The sequence below is a fragment of the Mercenaria mercenaria genome, chromosome 14 (genome assembly GCF_021730395.1).
Source record: "Mercenaria mercenaria strain notata chromosome 14, MADL_Memer_1, whole genome shotgun sequence".
Classification (NCBI taxonomy): Eukaryota; Metazoa; Mollusca; class Bivalvia; order Venerida; family Veneridae; genus Mercenaria; species Mercenaria mercenaria.
Window position 1 is genome coordinate 38,705,532 of NC_069374.1, and position 13,754 is coordinate 38,719,285.

The 13,754-nt window shown below is 35.7% G+C and overlaps 1 protein-coding gene across 1 annotated transcript in view; it reads left to right on the top strand.

The window, feature by feature from the left end:
* Positions 1-2,093: 2,093 nt before the first annotated feature.
* The window catches only part of LOC123539361 (calsyntenin-1-like), a 128,939-nt gene continuing 117,278 nt past the window's right edge, over positions 2,094-13,754 (top strand). The window contains exon 1 of the mRNA XM_053523303.1: positions 2,094-2,295. Within this exon, the coding sequence (XP_053379278.1) occupies positions 2,232-2,295 (64 nt within the window). The 5' untranslated portion in view covers positions 2,094-2,231. The remainder of the gene's footprint in view (positions 2,296-13,754) is intronic.

The following is a 13,754-nucleotide window of genomic DNA, read 5'->3' on the forward strand; positions in this document are numbered from 1 at the left end:
AATCTATGGCAAAACTGATAAACGTGGCGAACTATTTGAATTGCGCATGAAATTATATTTTGTGTTGTCAGTCTCAGCACCTTTGAACTTTTGTTGAACTTGTGGAATCTCGATTTATGGTTATAATAGTCTGGCGAATAAATCGCCAGCCTAAAAACCACTACTTACAACCGATGTCTTTCCAGACATCCCAACTCTCCCGATCCGATCGGGTTTCTCCCGATTCTGGTTGTAAAACCCGATCACCCCGATCAGAAGTCTCAAACTCCCGATTAAAAAAACAACAACAAAACAACATAAACAACAATGAAAAAACAAAAATTATGAAATAATCCACTTCTTTGCGCCTATCTGATACTGTATGTATCACTACTGATCGAGTCTGTAAACAACACCTTTCGGATATTTTCGCACCTTATTCTACCCGTGCTGATTATTGTTTATTACACGATTCAACAAAGCCAGGTGTTGATTAATGTGTCACAATTGAAATTAAAATCCAGACATTAGATATCTAATTAAATTCAATCAAATTTAGATTAGAAATTATACTGGCTTTACCTTTTTCTGTAACTTTTTGAAATCGAAAGTAGATGGTCGCCGAGTCAACCTGCTAGGTTTTAAAACATTTCTCTTAAATTCATTTTGAGAAGAGGAAATGTCATGGTAAATTTTAATATCACTTACTATCAAATGCTGTTAAACTGTCTTTTGCATCAAAACAATTTGTCAAACACATCCTTTTAACTGGAGATTTTAGGCAAATCTACGAAAGTGTAACAATACCCCGGACATTCAATTTTGGATAACAGGATTTTGATCAATAAAAGTATTTGAGCGAGGGTTTTAAATTACTGGTTGACAGGGGTGAGAATCAAACAGTAAATTTTCTATTGCTTGAACTTTTATTCTTTTAGCTATATACATTTTGTTTTTACAGTTCTAACAGCTGCACTGTTTGTCATGTAAAATTCACCTGGGGAGTCTTCTTTCCAACAAAAAGAAATAAAAGTGCAGGTTTAATTCTCAGTGGTGTTTTGAATTAAGACATAGTGCTTAAAGTGCCATAACTATTTAATTTTGCACAGAAGGCTTCATGTATTATTGTTCCAAAATATAGACAAGTGAATGTTTTAAGACTAGTGATTTTATATGGGCAAATAAGTTTATATTATCATTAGATTTGTTAAAAGCTTCGTTATCATGAACATAATTACCGCGGTATAAAATCTCCCACTTGGACACCTCAATCTCCCACTTTGGAAAGCAAAAACTCCCACTTGGCATTCAGAAAAAGTTGGGATGTCTGTCTTTCAAGACTGAAGCAGATCGATGCAGGATATACAACAATACGTCTTGACTGTATGGCTGCACAGGGCCGGATCCAGAAATTTTTGACTGGGGTGGGGGGGGCACCAGTCTTGAATGAAGACATCAACGCCAAGGCACAAGGTTTTCGAGGGGGCGCCTTTGCCCATGTTAGGTAGGGGTTTAGGGGTCAGGTGTGGATCAGATTGACTCCCCCTGTAATTTTTTGAAGAACATGCATACAATGGTGGCCTCTGGTGCAATTTAGGTCTAAAATTTGAGGTATTAGAGGAGTATGATACTCCCTTCTTGATTGGGGGGTCAGGGCGATCTCCCCCTGGAAAATTTTGAACTACAGGTATGAAATGGTGGCCTCTGGTGCATTTCTGGGTCTAAATTTTGAGGGGCATCTTTGATGAGTACAAGTCACTTCTCGGCCAACTGGGGGAGGGGGGGGCACGGGCCCTGGATCCGGGCCTGCTGCAGGAACTAGAATGCCTCTAGAATACCCCCATGTGCACTGGTCAGAGGCCATTATTCACAACACAACACACACACACGCACAACATCTCAATATTTTCATTTTTGGTAAGAAGACATGTTATACTAAATTTCTATATCTGGTTTTCATATCAATGAAATGCTCTAAAGAACTGAAAATAAGGTCTCATGATTTCATTGTTTATATATGAAATAAAGAAGGAACTGGGATTGGTATAGTGTAACCTGTTTCACTAAAGGGAGGCAACACCTGATACTGTAACCGAAACCGGAAGCAAACTTACGACATTGTGGGAATTATTTGCATATATTTACATTGTCGGCCATATTTGACAGAATACACATTTTGTTTGAGTTATAGACAACGAAACAATAAAGGGGACATACGTGATTGTGAACAAATCTGATGACCTAGTGTCACAATGGAAAAACTTTTATTTCTTACATTTTGTGTTTATGGCGTCGGGACAGTAGTTTCTACCTCGGGTAAGGCAACAGGTCAAAGCCAGAGTGTGGCAGAGTCTAGGGGTACGGATCCGTACCTCTAGAATCTGATTCTAGGGGTATGAATCCGTACCTCTAGACACTCCTGTTAGGGGTTGTCTAGGGTAACTGACCTCCTTTACCCAGATGTGTGTTATTCCAGAAATCATTCTGAAATGTCACAAATTAGCTATTCATAATTTTATCATGACATCACAGTACATTAGGGGTTCTAACTGACCAATCAGAGAGTTGCATTTTCGAGTACCTGCCAGTAAATCTAGCTATATTAGCTAAAATTGCCATAAAACCTATAACGATTGTTCAAAATATGTGAATATCTAATATAAAATAGTTATTATCCCATTCAAATGGTTTATGAGACAAAAGACAAACACCAAGAATGGAGATCTATGCAGTTTCAGTTTCAATACATGTTGCGAATTTCTGCTATTAGTCATTTATAAATTTGTCTTATACTACGATGATTATCACAAGTGAAAAATTCAGTTATGATTTATCGAAAAATACTGCCACAGTAACTGAAAATGTGACTACCAAGTTCTCGGTTTTGTGTTATTGTCTTTCATCTTCTAAACCTTTTGGACGTGATTATGACCATTTTGCATCTTATTTTAATTTAACATATTTTGCATTATTGGTATTGGTTTTATAGCTACTTTTAGCTATATATTGCTAGATTTAGCTATATAGCTAATTTGTGACTTTTCTAGGACCTGTTATTTATCCTGTTTTCTCATATTCTCGGGGGCCTAAAGGGTTGTTTTTATTCCCAGTAACAGATTAACCATTTCATAAACAGCATTTGGGTGTTATTTTGTAGAAAAATCACTTGTCTTTCAGACTGAGTCATAAAATATTACAGAAATTATCCCATTTAATTATTTTGTTACTGTATTTGATACCATCCTCACCGGTAAAAATGGACCAAGAGTTTCTCGTATTCCTGTGGATTTAGATTTGACTTTTCATCACAAATAAGTTGTAGAATTTAAAACATTAAAATTACCATTGTGTAATAAAAAGATATATTCTGTAGTAAATACATCAAGAAATATGACAGTTAATTGTATAATCAATAATTTATGGCAAATTTGCTAACCCCACCAGAAAAAATAAGGATTTTTTTAAAAATTGAATAAAATGCTGATAATTTCTTCAATATACTTTCCTGTGACGTCATACTATTTTGTTATTATACTCTGATGAAGTCCAATGGACGAAACATGTTAGTTTTGAAGTAAAAAGTATATTTCTGGAGTTAGTTCTTCGCTTTATCTATTTCTTTCAATATGCGTTCAAATCACTTGAAATTTTCAGTGTGTCAGTTTTGTACCATTCCTGTCTAGAAAATAACAAACATTAAATTATTTGACAACATTAAGGCAAAAAAGAGAATATAAGAAACCCTGAGAATATAAGAAACAGGGATACATCTTAAATTTGGTTGCAAATGAAAAATCAAATAAGATTTAACCAATATTCAACTAAAACTTTAATCTGAATTGTTCATCGATACCATTACCAGCATTCACCCGATTGTTAACTAAATAACTTTTCCATTGAAACCTTAATAACTGAGGAGCACCAAATAAATGACGAGGAATCAAATTGGCACATAATAGGTTAGTCCAAATAATAGGACGTTTCAGGACAGCGTGATAACTTTCCAAACTTATTCTGCATATTTCTGTTAGGAAATCCCCAATTAAAAATAAAATCCGTTGGGAACGTTTTCTGGTACATGTACAAAGTATTTGTAATGATTACATCTCTGATAATGAATTCATGTTGACATTGAAACATAAACTTGCCTCGCTGACATTTTATGAATGTATATTTTAATAATTTTGTGTTTTATTTCTGTTATTTAGTGTCATATCGGCAGTCTGCTGATGAAACCGGTGTCGGGTTAGATATCTTCTTGCACCTGTCACGTCATATTTTCGAAGATTTAAGTCTCTTATTTAAAATTATAGATTAAATCAGGGCTCACGCTGTCAGTCGCCATTATCGCCATTTGCGATTATTTTATTTAAATGGCGAATATTTTTTTCATTTTGGCGACAGGAACTGGCGATTATTTTATTTAATAGCTACATAAATAATTATGCCAAGTGAGACAGTAACCCGCGGTCTGCTAGTGTAGAAAATCAATAGAGCGGACTGTTTATTACCTCCTGTATTCCAAACACTGTCAACTATGCCGATAACATTGCCCAAGGTGGTATGATGCAGACGACAATTAAACCGATTATGATCGGAAGTTAATCTTACTTATCTAGCTATCAATTAGGCTGAACTGGCAGGCTACTTTTTTGGAACATTTTAAAACGCCAACGCAAATTTTCTTCAACTCTACATTCGGCAGACGACAATTAAACCAATTTGTACGGCAGTTTCCTGATGAAAAATTAAATTGCCATCTTGGCATCTATAGTTACCGCTAATTTAATTATCTTTAAAAACGTGTTATAAACTGACCTAACTGTCGACGATTTCAAAATATCTTTAATCAGGATCTAGGTTAGATCTGTGTGTTTTTAATATAGAATGAAATTGTTCGAAGAGAAAAAAGGATTATAGTCTTAATTTTTTACCAAGACAATTCTAGCATAATAAATGTTTTTTGTTTTGCACATTAATTAAAAAATTATCGGAAAACCCAGTCCTGTTTCTATTTTTAGAAACATGGCCGATACGGGCAAACTAAAAAAATCAACAAATAACTTTGCTTGCATACTGTAATTAGCGTAAGTAAAACATTCTAAAGCGCTTAAAAATTAGTATATTTATTGAATAAAGCATCAAATACTTGTTGACAAAAAGCTGTAATTCAACAATGTGCATAGATGCCAAATATCACGTATTTTCGCGACCTGATTGTTTTGTACTTTTGAGCTATTTAAGTGCAGCTATGGTCAAAAGAATCATGAAAACACTTTTGTATAAAGAAAAAGTATAAACATGAATGATACTCAAAGACTTGGTAAACTTTGCATTGTGTGCAACCGTGTCCTTATTGTGTGTGCATGAATGGGGCTAATTGAGCCATTGCCCTGTCCATAATGTCAGTCAGTATCAACCATTTCAGCTGCCTTACACAAACTAAATATGTGTCCTGTAAATGCCTTCAAAATCGATCAGAATATAGCATTTTACACTGTTACAGTGGTGGGGTCCTATTAGGAAGTAATTTCCCTGAATCCCCGATTCCCACACCTGTTGGGGCCTGCTACATGTACTTTTTAAAGCAATATAGAAGATATATCGCCCAAAATCAATTAAATAGCGCCAATGTCTTCATGAGAACGGCCACACATTTTTTGTCAGGGATGTTAATCTAATATATTGTTTTCATAATTTTGGTATCTGTAGGGTGCGAAAAGAGCATTTATAGAGTTTGACTGTTTGGAAACTTGTTTGCAGCACATGAAATAAAACTGATAGTAAAATTGTTCGTGAATTACGTTACGTCTTAGCTCACATAAACAATCATCAAATCTAAGAAAATAATCAGTTAGTACCGGATCCAAACGTTCAGATACCTGCGGCATGGAAAATAATCAAGAAATATTTTATCCTAAAAAGGTTCAAGTAGGCGTAAATTTTCTCAAAACAAAAGATTCAGTATAAGCTTAATCTCTTATTTTATCAATTATTTGCACAGTTTAGGAACTAATACATTTGACTTTATTTTGCAGGTAGATAATGCAAAGTCTGTGACTTTAATCATCTTCAATGCAGATAAAAGAGCAGTGCTGAAGTGCTGTCATACAAAAATAATGAATACGACGTTACAACTCAAATTTATTTGTATTTCAATAAACAGTCTCAAATGTAACGTAATTCACATTCTTTTTGCCAAAAATGACAATATATATATATATATATATATATATATATATATATATATATATATATATATATATAAATCGAAGTTGACAACATGAAACAGCCATACAATGATAGATGTATCGAACTTTACTGAGTCTACTTGTGACTGAAGTCTCAACCTTCATAGAATAGTCGAAGAACTAATGCAACCTGGCTACTAAGTTATTCATATCTTAAATGTTTGTTCAGAAATGTCACTAACATTAAAACAGCTATATGCAAGACTGATACTAACAATAAAATTTAAAATATGTTAGTGAAACTATCTGTTCCTTATAAGAATCTAACGCTTAACACAAATTGAAACTGCAATAAACAGGAAAAAAACTATTCAACATTAACAATTGCTTTTTGTAACGTAGTTCACATTTTCAGGAGAAATCACATGTAACATTAATTTACATTAAAACGCATAAATTTTATCAATTGGAACAATAATTCTGTTACCAGTAGATCTACATATAATACGTACATATAAAAACATTTAAATAAGACAATTTATGCCTTTCACATATTCCAAAACACAACGTAACTTTCAATAACATTACGTGACACATTATATCTTTCACTTAAAGAACAACTCTAGTCAATGAATTTCATGCAGGTGATAAACTTAATGACGTAATCATATGCTTAAACACTAGGATGTCAAGAACTATGAAATTTCAAAAAAATTAACTGCAGTAATAATAACTGGAACATTTTCAATTCGTGTAACGTAATTCACAAAATTATTTAATCAATGAAACCATGCACCTTAGGATCGATAATATGCAATGAAAATACTGCATACTATATTCTGACTTTGATGACTTTATTGGTGTGTACTACACCATAGTTATTACTGTGTTAGTTCATCTAAGTATATGTATATGGTAGTTTTCAAACCAGATCATTTTCCAACACACTACCAGATTACTTACCAAGATACTACATGTATGCCGATCTAATTTCCATATAAACTTTCAACATTATCAATGTCATCTTGGAGGAACTTGAACGTGTTTCTTGTTTTTCCAAGTCTAACTGGTTCACGAACCACAGAGAGGATGTCATCTTCCTGGATCAAAATTGTGTCTGGTTTATCAGGCCATTTGTAAGACTTCTTACCGGCAACCATGAACGAAACAAAATACTCCTGATCATTTTCATCATATTCTAGTATTTTACCCATATACCACTGTTTGTCATACAAGGCCGCCACATAACTACCGATAGCAAAGCCTGGTTTTATAATGGATTCGTCTGGCACAAGTTGTTCCTTCTCAAGTTCGTTTTCAGTTTCAGTGGAAGTGTTCTTCGCCGAACAGTATTGTAGCGTTGGTTTACTCCACCCTGGACATAGAACTGTAAATTTATCACCATTAAAGCAGCTTTCACAAAAGCATGATGTATCCCTGACTGCTATGCGACCGTTATCTAGAGGTACAACTGCATGCAACTGTAGGGTGCCTTTAACAGGTTTGATAGCAATGTCATCAAGTTCTTTCTGAACGTCAGTACACATGTTGCGGGAAACAAACAAATATTTCAGACGACTGTTTTCTTGGCTCTTGCCCCAACTGTAAAACTCCTCTGCAGATTGTATAACAACAGACTGACGCTTGACAGCCATATCTGCTAGACGCTTTGCTGTGCCCCCAACACCATCGCACGGGCCTTTACCGTGACCTGCTTCAAAATACAACCATGACGCTTTAACACCTGGGAATATTTTGTCATGGTTTGCAACAACAGAAAATATTTGTTTGTTTCTGTACTGGGACGTAGGTGAGTCAGTCATGTAATGTATCATCTTGCATTCTGGCATTATATTTTGTACTTCCTTAACAACAGCTTTCATGCATGCAAACACGGTGGTGGCTGTATGAGCAGTTTCATCTGATACAATCACAAATGATCTATGTTCAACTTCTTCATCATTCCCCTCTGTATTGTTGCTATAAATAACTACTGGATGCAGTGTAACTGTACCTTTGTCAAAATAAGCAGATTGCACTTCTTCTGCAAATGTGCAAATATAATTCTCTGCAAAATCCATGTGACAGATCACGTGGTCTATTGGTAATTCATTCTTTAACTTCCGTGACTGCTCGTACTGGATTTTCACTTTCCTTATATGTTCTCTAAATTCGCCCAACTCTTTTACCATTCTCTGTCTAAATTTTTCTTTCTCCTCTTCTACATTTACAATCTGCATGCGTTTAAAGACTCTGCCTTTCTTTTCTATTGTCACCCTTCGCCACTCTGAGAATTTTATAACGTCATCTGTGATGTCGTCTATTTTGTTAGCGATGTCATTGTCATTTAGTTTTTCGACAAGAGCATCTGGATTATCTATCATCAGTACTTTATTAGTCTTTTAAACGCCTTACATTTTAACACCATGTTTTGGTGTTTCTGACATAGACATGTTTTCCTGTTTCTGAAGTGTACCAGTTGTACATAACTTGGTCTCAATCTACTGAAAACGCTCAGACTTATGTTGGATGTGCTATTTTCGGCTTTAAACTTCAGATGTAGATTGTAGAGGTAATCGTTTAGAACTCTCTTTGGTATCTTTCCTTTCCGATTTTCTTACTGTCCTTTTTACCGGGTAAGTTGGTGCTATTATCATCCCTCTCCATAAAGGCCCTTACCTTTTCTCTTAAGCTATTTCTTTCTCTTTCATTTCTAGTCTTTCTTATTGATGAACTTTTTCTGGTTTTCTGTATCTGTTTTCTATTGATGCATGTGTATTTTCCCAGTTGCCGTTCCATCTTGTATTTGTGCATGATCTTCCCACAGAGAACACTTAAAAGAGGTCGCTGTGATTGCTTTCCTTTTGCAGAATTAACAGATGTCTTCACTTCTTGTAGTAGACAGTTTTGGAATTCAAGCTTCTTTAGAACTTTCTTACGTGTAGACGGCGTCATATTCATTTCTCTTACTTCTGCTTTTGCTCTACTTTTTGGTGTCAATTCGGCTTCCTTTTGATCATTACTCTCAGTACATGGGGTAGCTTTATCGTTTCTCGGTGTTTTTGTTTTGCTTGCTAATCTATGTAATCTTTTTCTCAGGCAAGAATTTCGGCACTGCAAGTTTTCGACTTTCTCGTTCATTAGCTTCAATTTCTTTTTTGTTAGATACAGCTGTGAACTGGCCTTTCTCTTTTTCTCTTTTCTTGGCTGTTTAAAGTCTAGTTTTACGGTCAGCTTTGACGGTTCGGGGGCTTGAACAAGCATATCATCATGTACTGTAGAATCACACGGATCATCATTTATTGTTGAATCTCGTTGACTAAAACTACATGAAGCTACTTCGGAATTACTATTCACTTCATTTTTGTTACTGTTTGGCCTTTTTCGCATTCTTTTCATACATTCTCGGATTTTTTCACGCCTTTTCAATAGCTTCCTTGTAGGCAGCTCTGTTGTTGGGACATAATAGCGCTGTACTCTTTTACTTTCTTTTTGAAGAAATTTCTCTCCTTCCTTGGCCTTTTTACGCTCTCTGTATTTCTTTTGTCTCTCAGCATTTGACATACGAGCCATTTCCTGCAATAACAGAAGTCAATGAATTACGTTACATTATTGGTGAATTACGTTACACTATGATTTCAGCAGTTATTTAGAAACGGGAGCCTTTAATACACAATTGTGATGTGAATTTATATAATCATTTATATTTTAATCCTCAAAAACAAGTCACACATGTAATTACGCTAAATAGAATGTCAAAATCGCAAGAGAATAAAATGCATACTTACCTAGTGTTTTTGGCAGAATTCATGTACGCTTTAGTTGTTTTCCAACATGGCGAAATTACGTCATTTATGACGTAAGTGCTTGTAAGCGGTGTTTATAATTGTTTTTCTATGTGAAGATAGCTACTTTAGGCTGTTAACCTTCAAATCTTATTTTGTTGTGTAACATAGTTCACTGTAACGTAATTCACATTTTAGAAGAATACTTCCACAAATCTACATAAATTTATGGAATCTATATAACACCTGTGCTTCTTATGGGGGAACAGTATAGTCTACACAGCTGTGAAAGGATGATTTGTATTTCATCCTACACTTTCTGATAAATATGCGTAACGTAATTCACAAAATATTGGAAAAAATGAAAAAATTAGAAATCAAGTAAAGTAGCGTGGTCTTTATTAGACTGATCTTTATATGCACACTTTTAATATTAAATTGATGTATTTACATGCTAATTTGACGATACTATAGAGTTTTTACATGTTTCCGTTCGATTAATATATTCATCCAGTTAGTGTAACGTAATTCACATAAATATTGTGACAAGTGTCAGTAAGAAGTGTGGAAATTATTTTTTGAAGAAACTATTAAAAACGGCCGATGTCACTCATGTATATTTATTTGTAATTATAATTAAATGAGAAAATGAAGTTAACATTAAGTTTAATTAATGTAGCCCCACAGGTTTTATAAACCACTGACACTGTGACAGGCTATTTGAGGAATATAACCATCAGGTTCCGGTGTGTTTTGAAAAGAAACAGCAGTAACAATTACTTTTACCAGTTTAAACAATATCAATTACATTAGCACCTTTAACAAAAAACTTGTTTTGTATTGTGCTGCGAGTTATTATTAAGTATATGTGCACGTGACTTATAAAAAGGCGACTGGCGTGATTTAACTGATTTTGGACGATATATGTTAAAATTTATCATTTTTATACGCCCGTTTGAAAAACGGGACGTATTATGGGAAGACCCTGGTGGGCGGGCGGGCGGGCGGCGTCCACAGACTTTGTCTGGAGCATATCTTCTACATGCATGAAGGGATTTTGATGAAACTTGGCACAGTTGTTCACCATCATGAGACGGAGTGTCATGCGCAAAAACCAGGTCCCTAGGTCTAAGGTCAAGGTCACACTTAGAGGTCAAAGGTCAAATTCAAGGATGACTTTGTCCGGAGCATATCTTCTTCATGCATGGAGGGATTTTGATGAAGGTTGGCACAATTGTTCATCATCATGAGACGGAGTGTCATGCGCAAGAACCAGGCCCCTAGCTCAAAGGTCAAGGTCACACTTAGAGGTCAAAGGATACATGAAAGAAAACTGTCCGGAGCATATCTTCTTCATGCATGGAGGGATTTTGATATAACTTGGCACAAATATTCATCACCACGAGGCGGAGTGTCATGCGCAAGAACCGGGTCCCTGGGTCTAAGGTCAAGGTCACACTTAGAGGTCAAAGAATACAAGAATGAAAACCTTGTCCGGAGCATTTCTTCTTCATGCATAGAGGGATTTTGATATAACTTTGCACAAATGTTCACTACCACGAGGCGGAGTGTCATGCGCAAGAACCAGGTCCCTAGGTCAAAGGTCAAGGTCACACTTAGAGGCCAAAGGTCAGATACAAGAATGACTTTGTCCGAAGCATTTCTTCTTCATGCATTGAGGGATTTTGATGTAACTTGGCACAATTATACACCATCATGAGACGAAGTGTCATGCGCACTTCCCTTCTTTAGAATTACTTCCCTTTGTTTTACTATAAATAGCTTATATTGTAACTTTTTCATTACTAGTCGTAGGGAAAAATCGAGACCACTTTTCTGTAGTACATCATGCATACTACATCCAATTATGAGGTGTATTTTGACTAATCTCTACCTGGTAAAGATTTTTGTGTGGACTTACATTTTTTTGGGGGATTTTTTTTTTTTTTTTTTTTTTTTTGAAGATTATCTTCCCTTAGTTGTTATTATAAATAACTTATATTGTAACTTTTTTATAATTGACAGTAGGGAAAAAACAAGACCACTTTTCTGTGGTACAACATGGATGTTACTTTCAAATTTTAGGTGTATTTTAAGGTATCTCTACCTGGTAAGGAGTTTTTTTGTGGACTTAGAAAAACTTTTTATGACTTACAATGATTACTTAACAACCACAAAATTAAAATTCCATTTGCAAATACAGGTGCTAGAGTAAAGAAACTTGCAGTGACGGGCGTATATTGTGACATTCTGGCACTCTTGTTATTTTTATGAAAATTGCACGCAAAGATCCGCATCAATTTTGGCTATTAATTTTTCATAGGTTAAAAAGTTGGCCATTATTTTTTAGAGGCCAGTGTGAGCCCCGTTAAATTCAACCCATATGAAGTCTACAATGAATATTTATGTTTAATTATTAAAGCAAGTAAGTCTGACCAGTATGTTATGAATTTTGGATTATTTAAAGTGTTCATTTTCATAACAGTAAAATGCAGATACGGGTAAAGCTTAGAAGGATGACAACTATAAAATATCAAATCATAAAATAAGTCGGGGGGACCGTCATCCCGATATTATGTTTTCCACGCCGGTGACCATTATGAATATGTCACATATGTTTTACGTTACCTTCAACTGCAGGGTTCTAGCCAGGATTTTCTGAAGGCATGTTGCTGGAGGGTATTTTTGAAAAGAGCGTAAACGACAAAGGGGTGGGTGCGGGAGGGGTACCTCCAGAAAATTTTGTATTACTACAACTCATTTTGGTGCATTCTGGAGCATTTCAGAGTGAAAAACACAGTGTTATGTTCAATGTTTAATAAGCATCATTTACATGCTCAACAAGAACAAATAGAGATAATGTGTCATAAAAAATTCCTCTGGAGTTTATTTTCTGAATGACAATGTAAACTTAACCATTTTAAGTTTTAATTTATAAGTCCCCTACTAGTTGAAAACCAGTTTCGGGGACTATAGGAATGCACTTTTCCGTCATTCCGTCCGTCCGTCTGTCCGTCCGTCCACAATTTCGTGTCCGGTCCATAACTCTGTCATCCATGAAGGGATTTTAATATTACTTGGCACAAATGTTCCCCATGATGAGACAACGTGTCATGCGCAAAACCCGGACCCCTAGCTCAAAGGTCAAGGTTACAATTGGAGGTCAAAGGTCAACAGGGCTTTTTTCCTGTCCGGTCCACAACTCTCCCATCCTTGAAGGGATTTTAGTATTACTTGGCACAAATGTTCCCCATGATGAGATGACGTGTCATTCGCAAATACCGGACCCCTAGCTCAAAGGTCAAGGTCACAATTGGAGATCAAAGGTCAACAGGGCTTTTTCCTGTCTGGTTCATACTTCTCCCATCCATGAAGAGATTTTAATATTACTTGACACAAATGTTCCCCATGAGGAGACGACGTGTCATGCGCAAAACCTGGACCCCTAGCTTAAAGGTCAAGTTCACAATTGGAGGTCAAAGGTCAACAAGGCTTTTTTCCTGTCCGGTCCATAACTCTCCCATCCATGAAGGGATTTTAATATTACTTGGCACAAATGTACCTCATAATAAGACAATGTGTCATGCACAACTTTCAGACCCCTAGCTCAAAGGTCAAGGTCACACTTAGCAGTCAAATGTTAACATAGCATGAACAGGGTCTGTTTCGTGTCCGGTCCATAACTCTGACATTCATTAAGGGATTTTAATATCATTTAGCACAAGTGTTCCCCATGTTGAGACGACGTGTCATGCACAAATCCCGGACCCCTAGCTCAAAGGTCAAGGTTACAATTGGG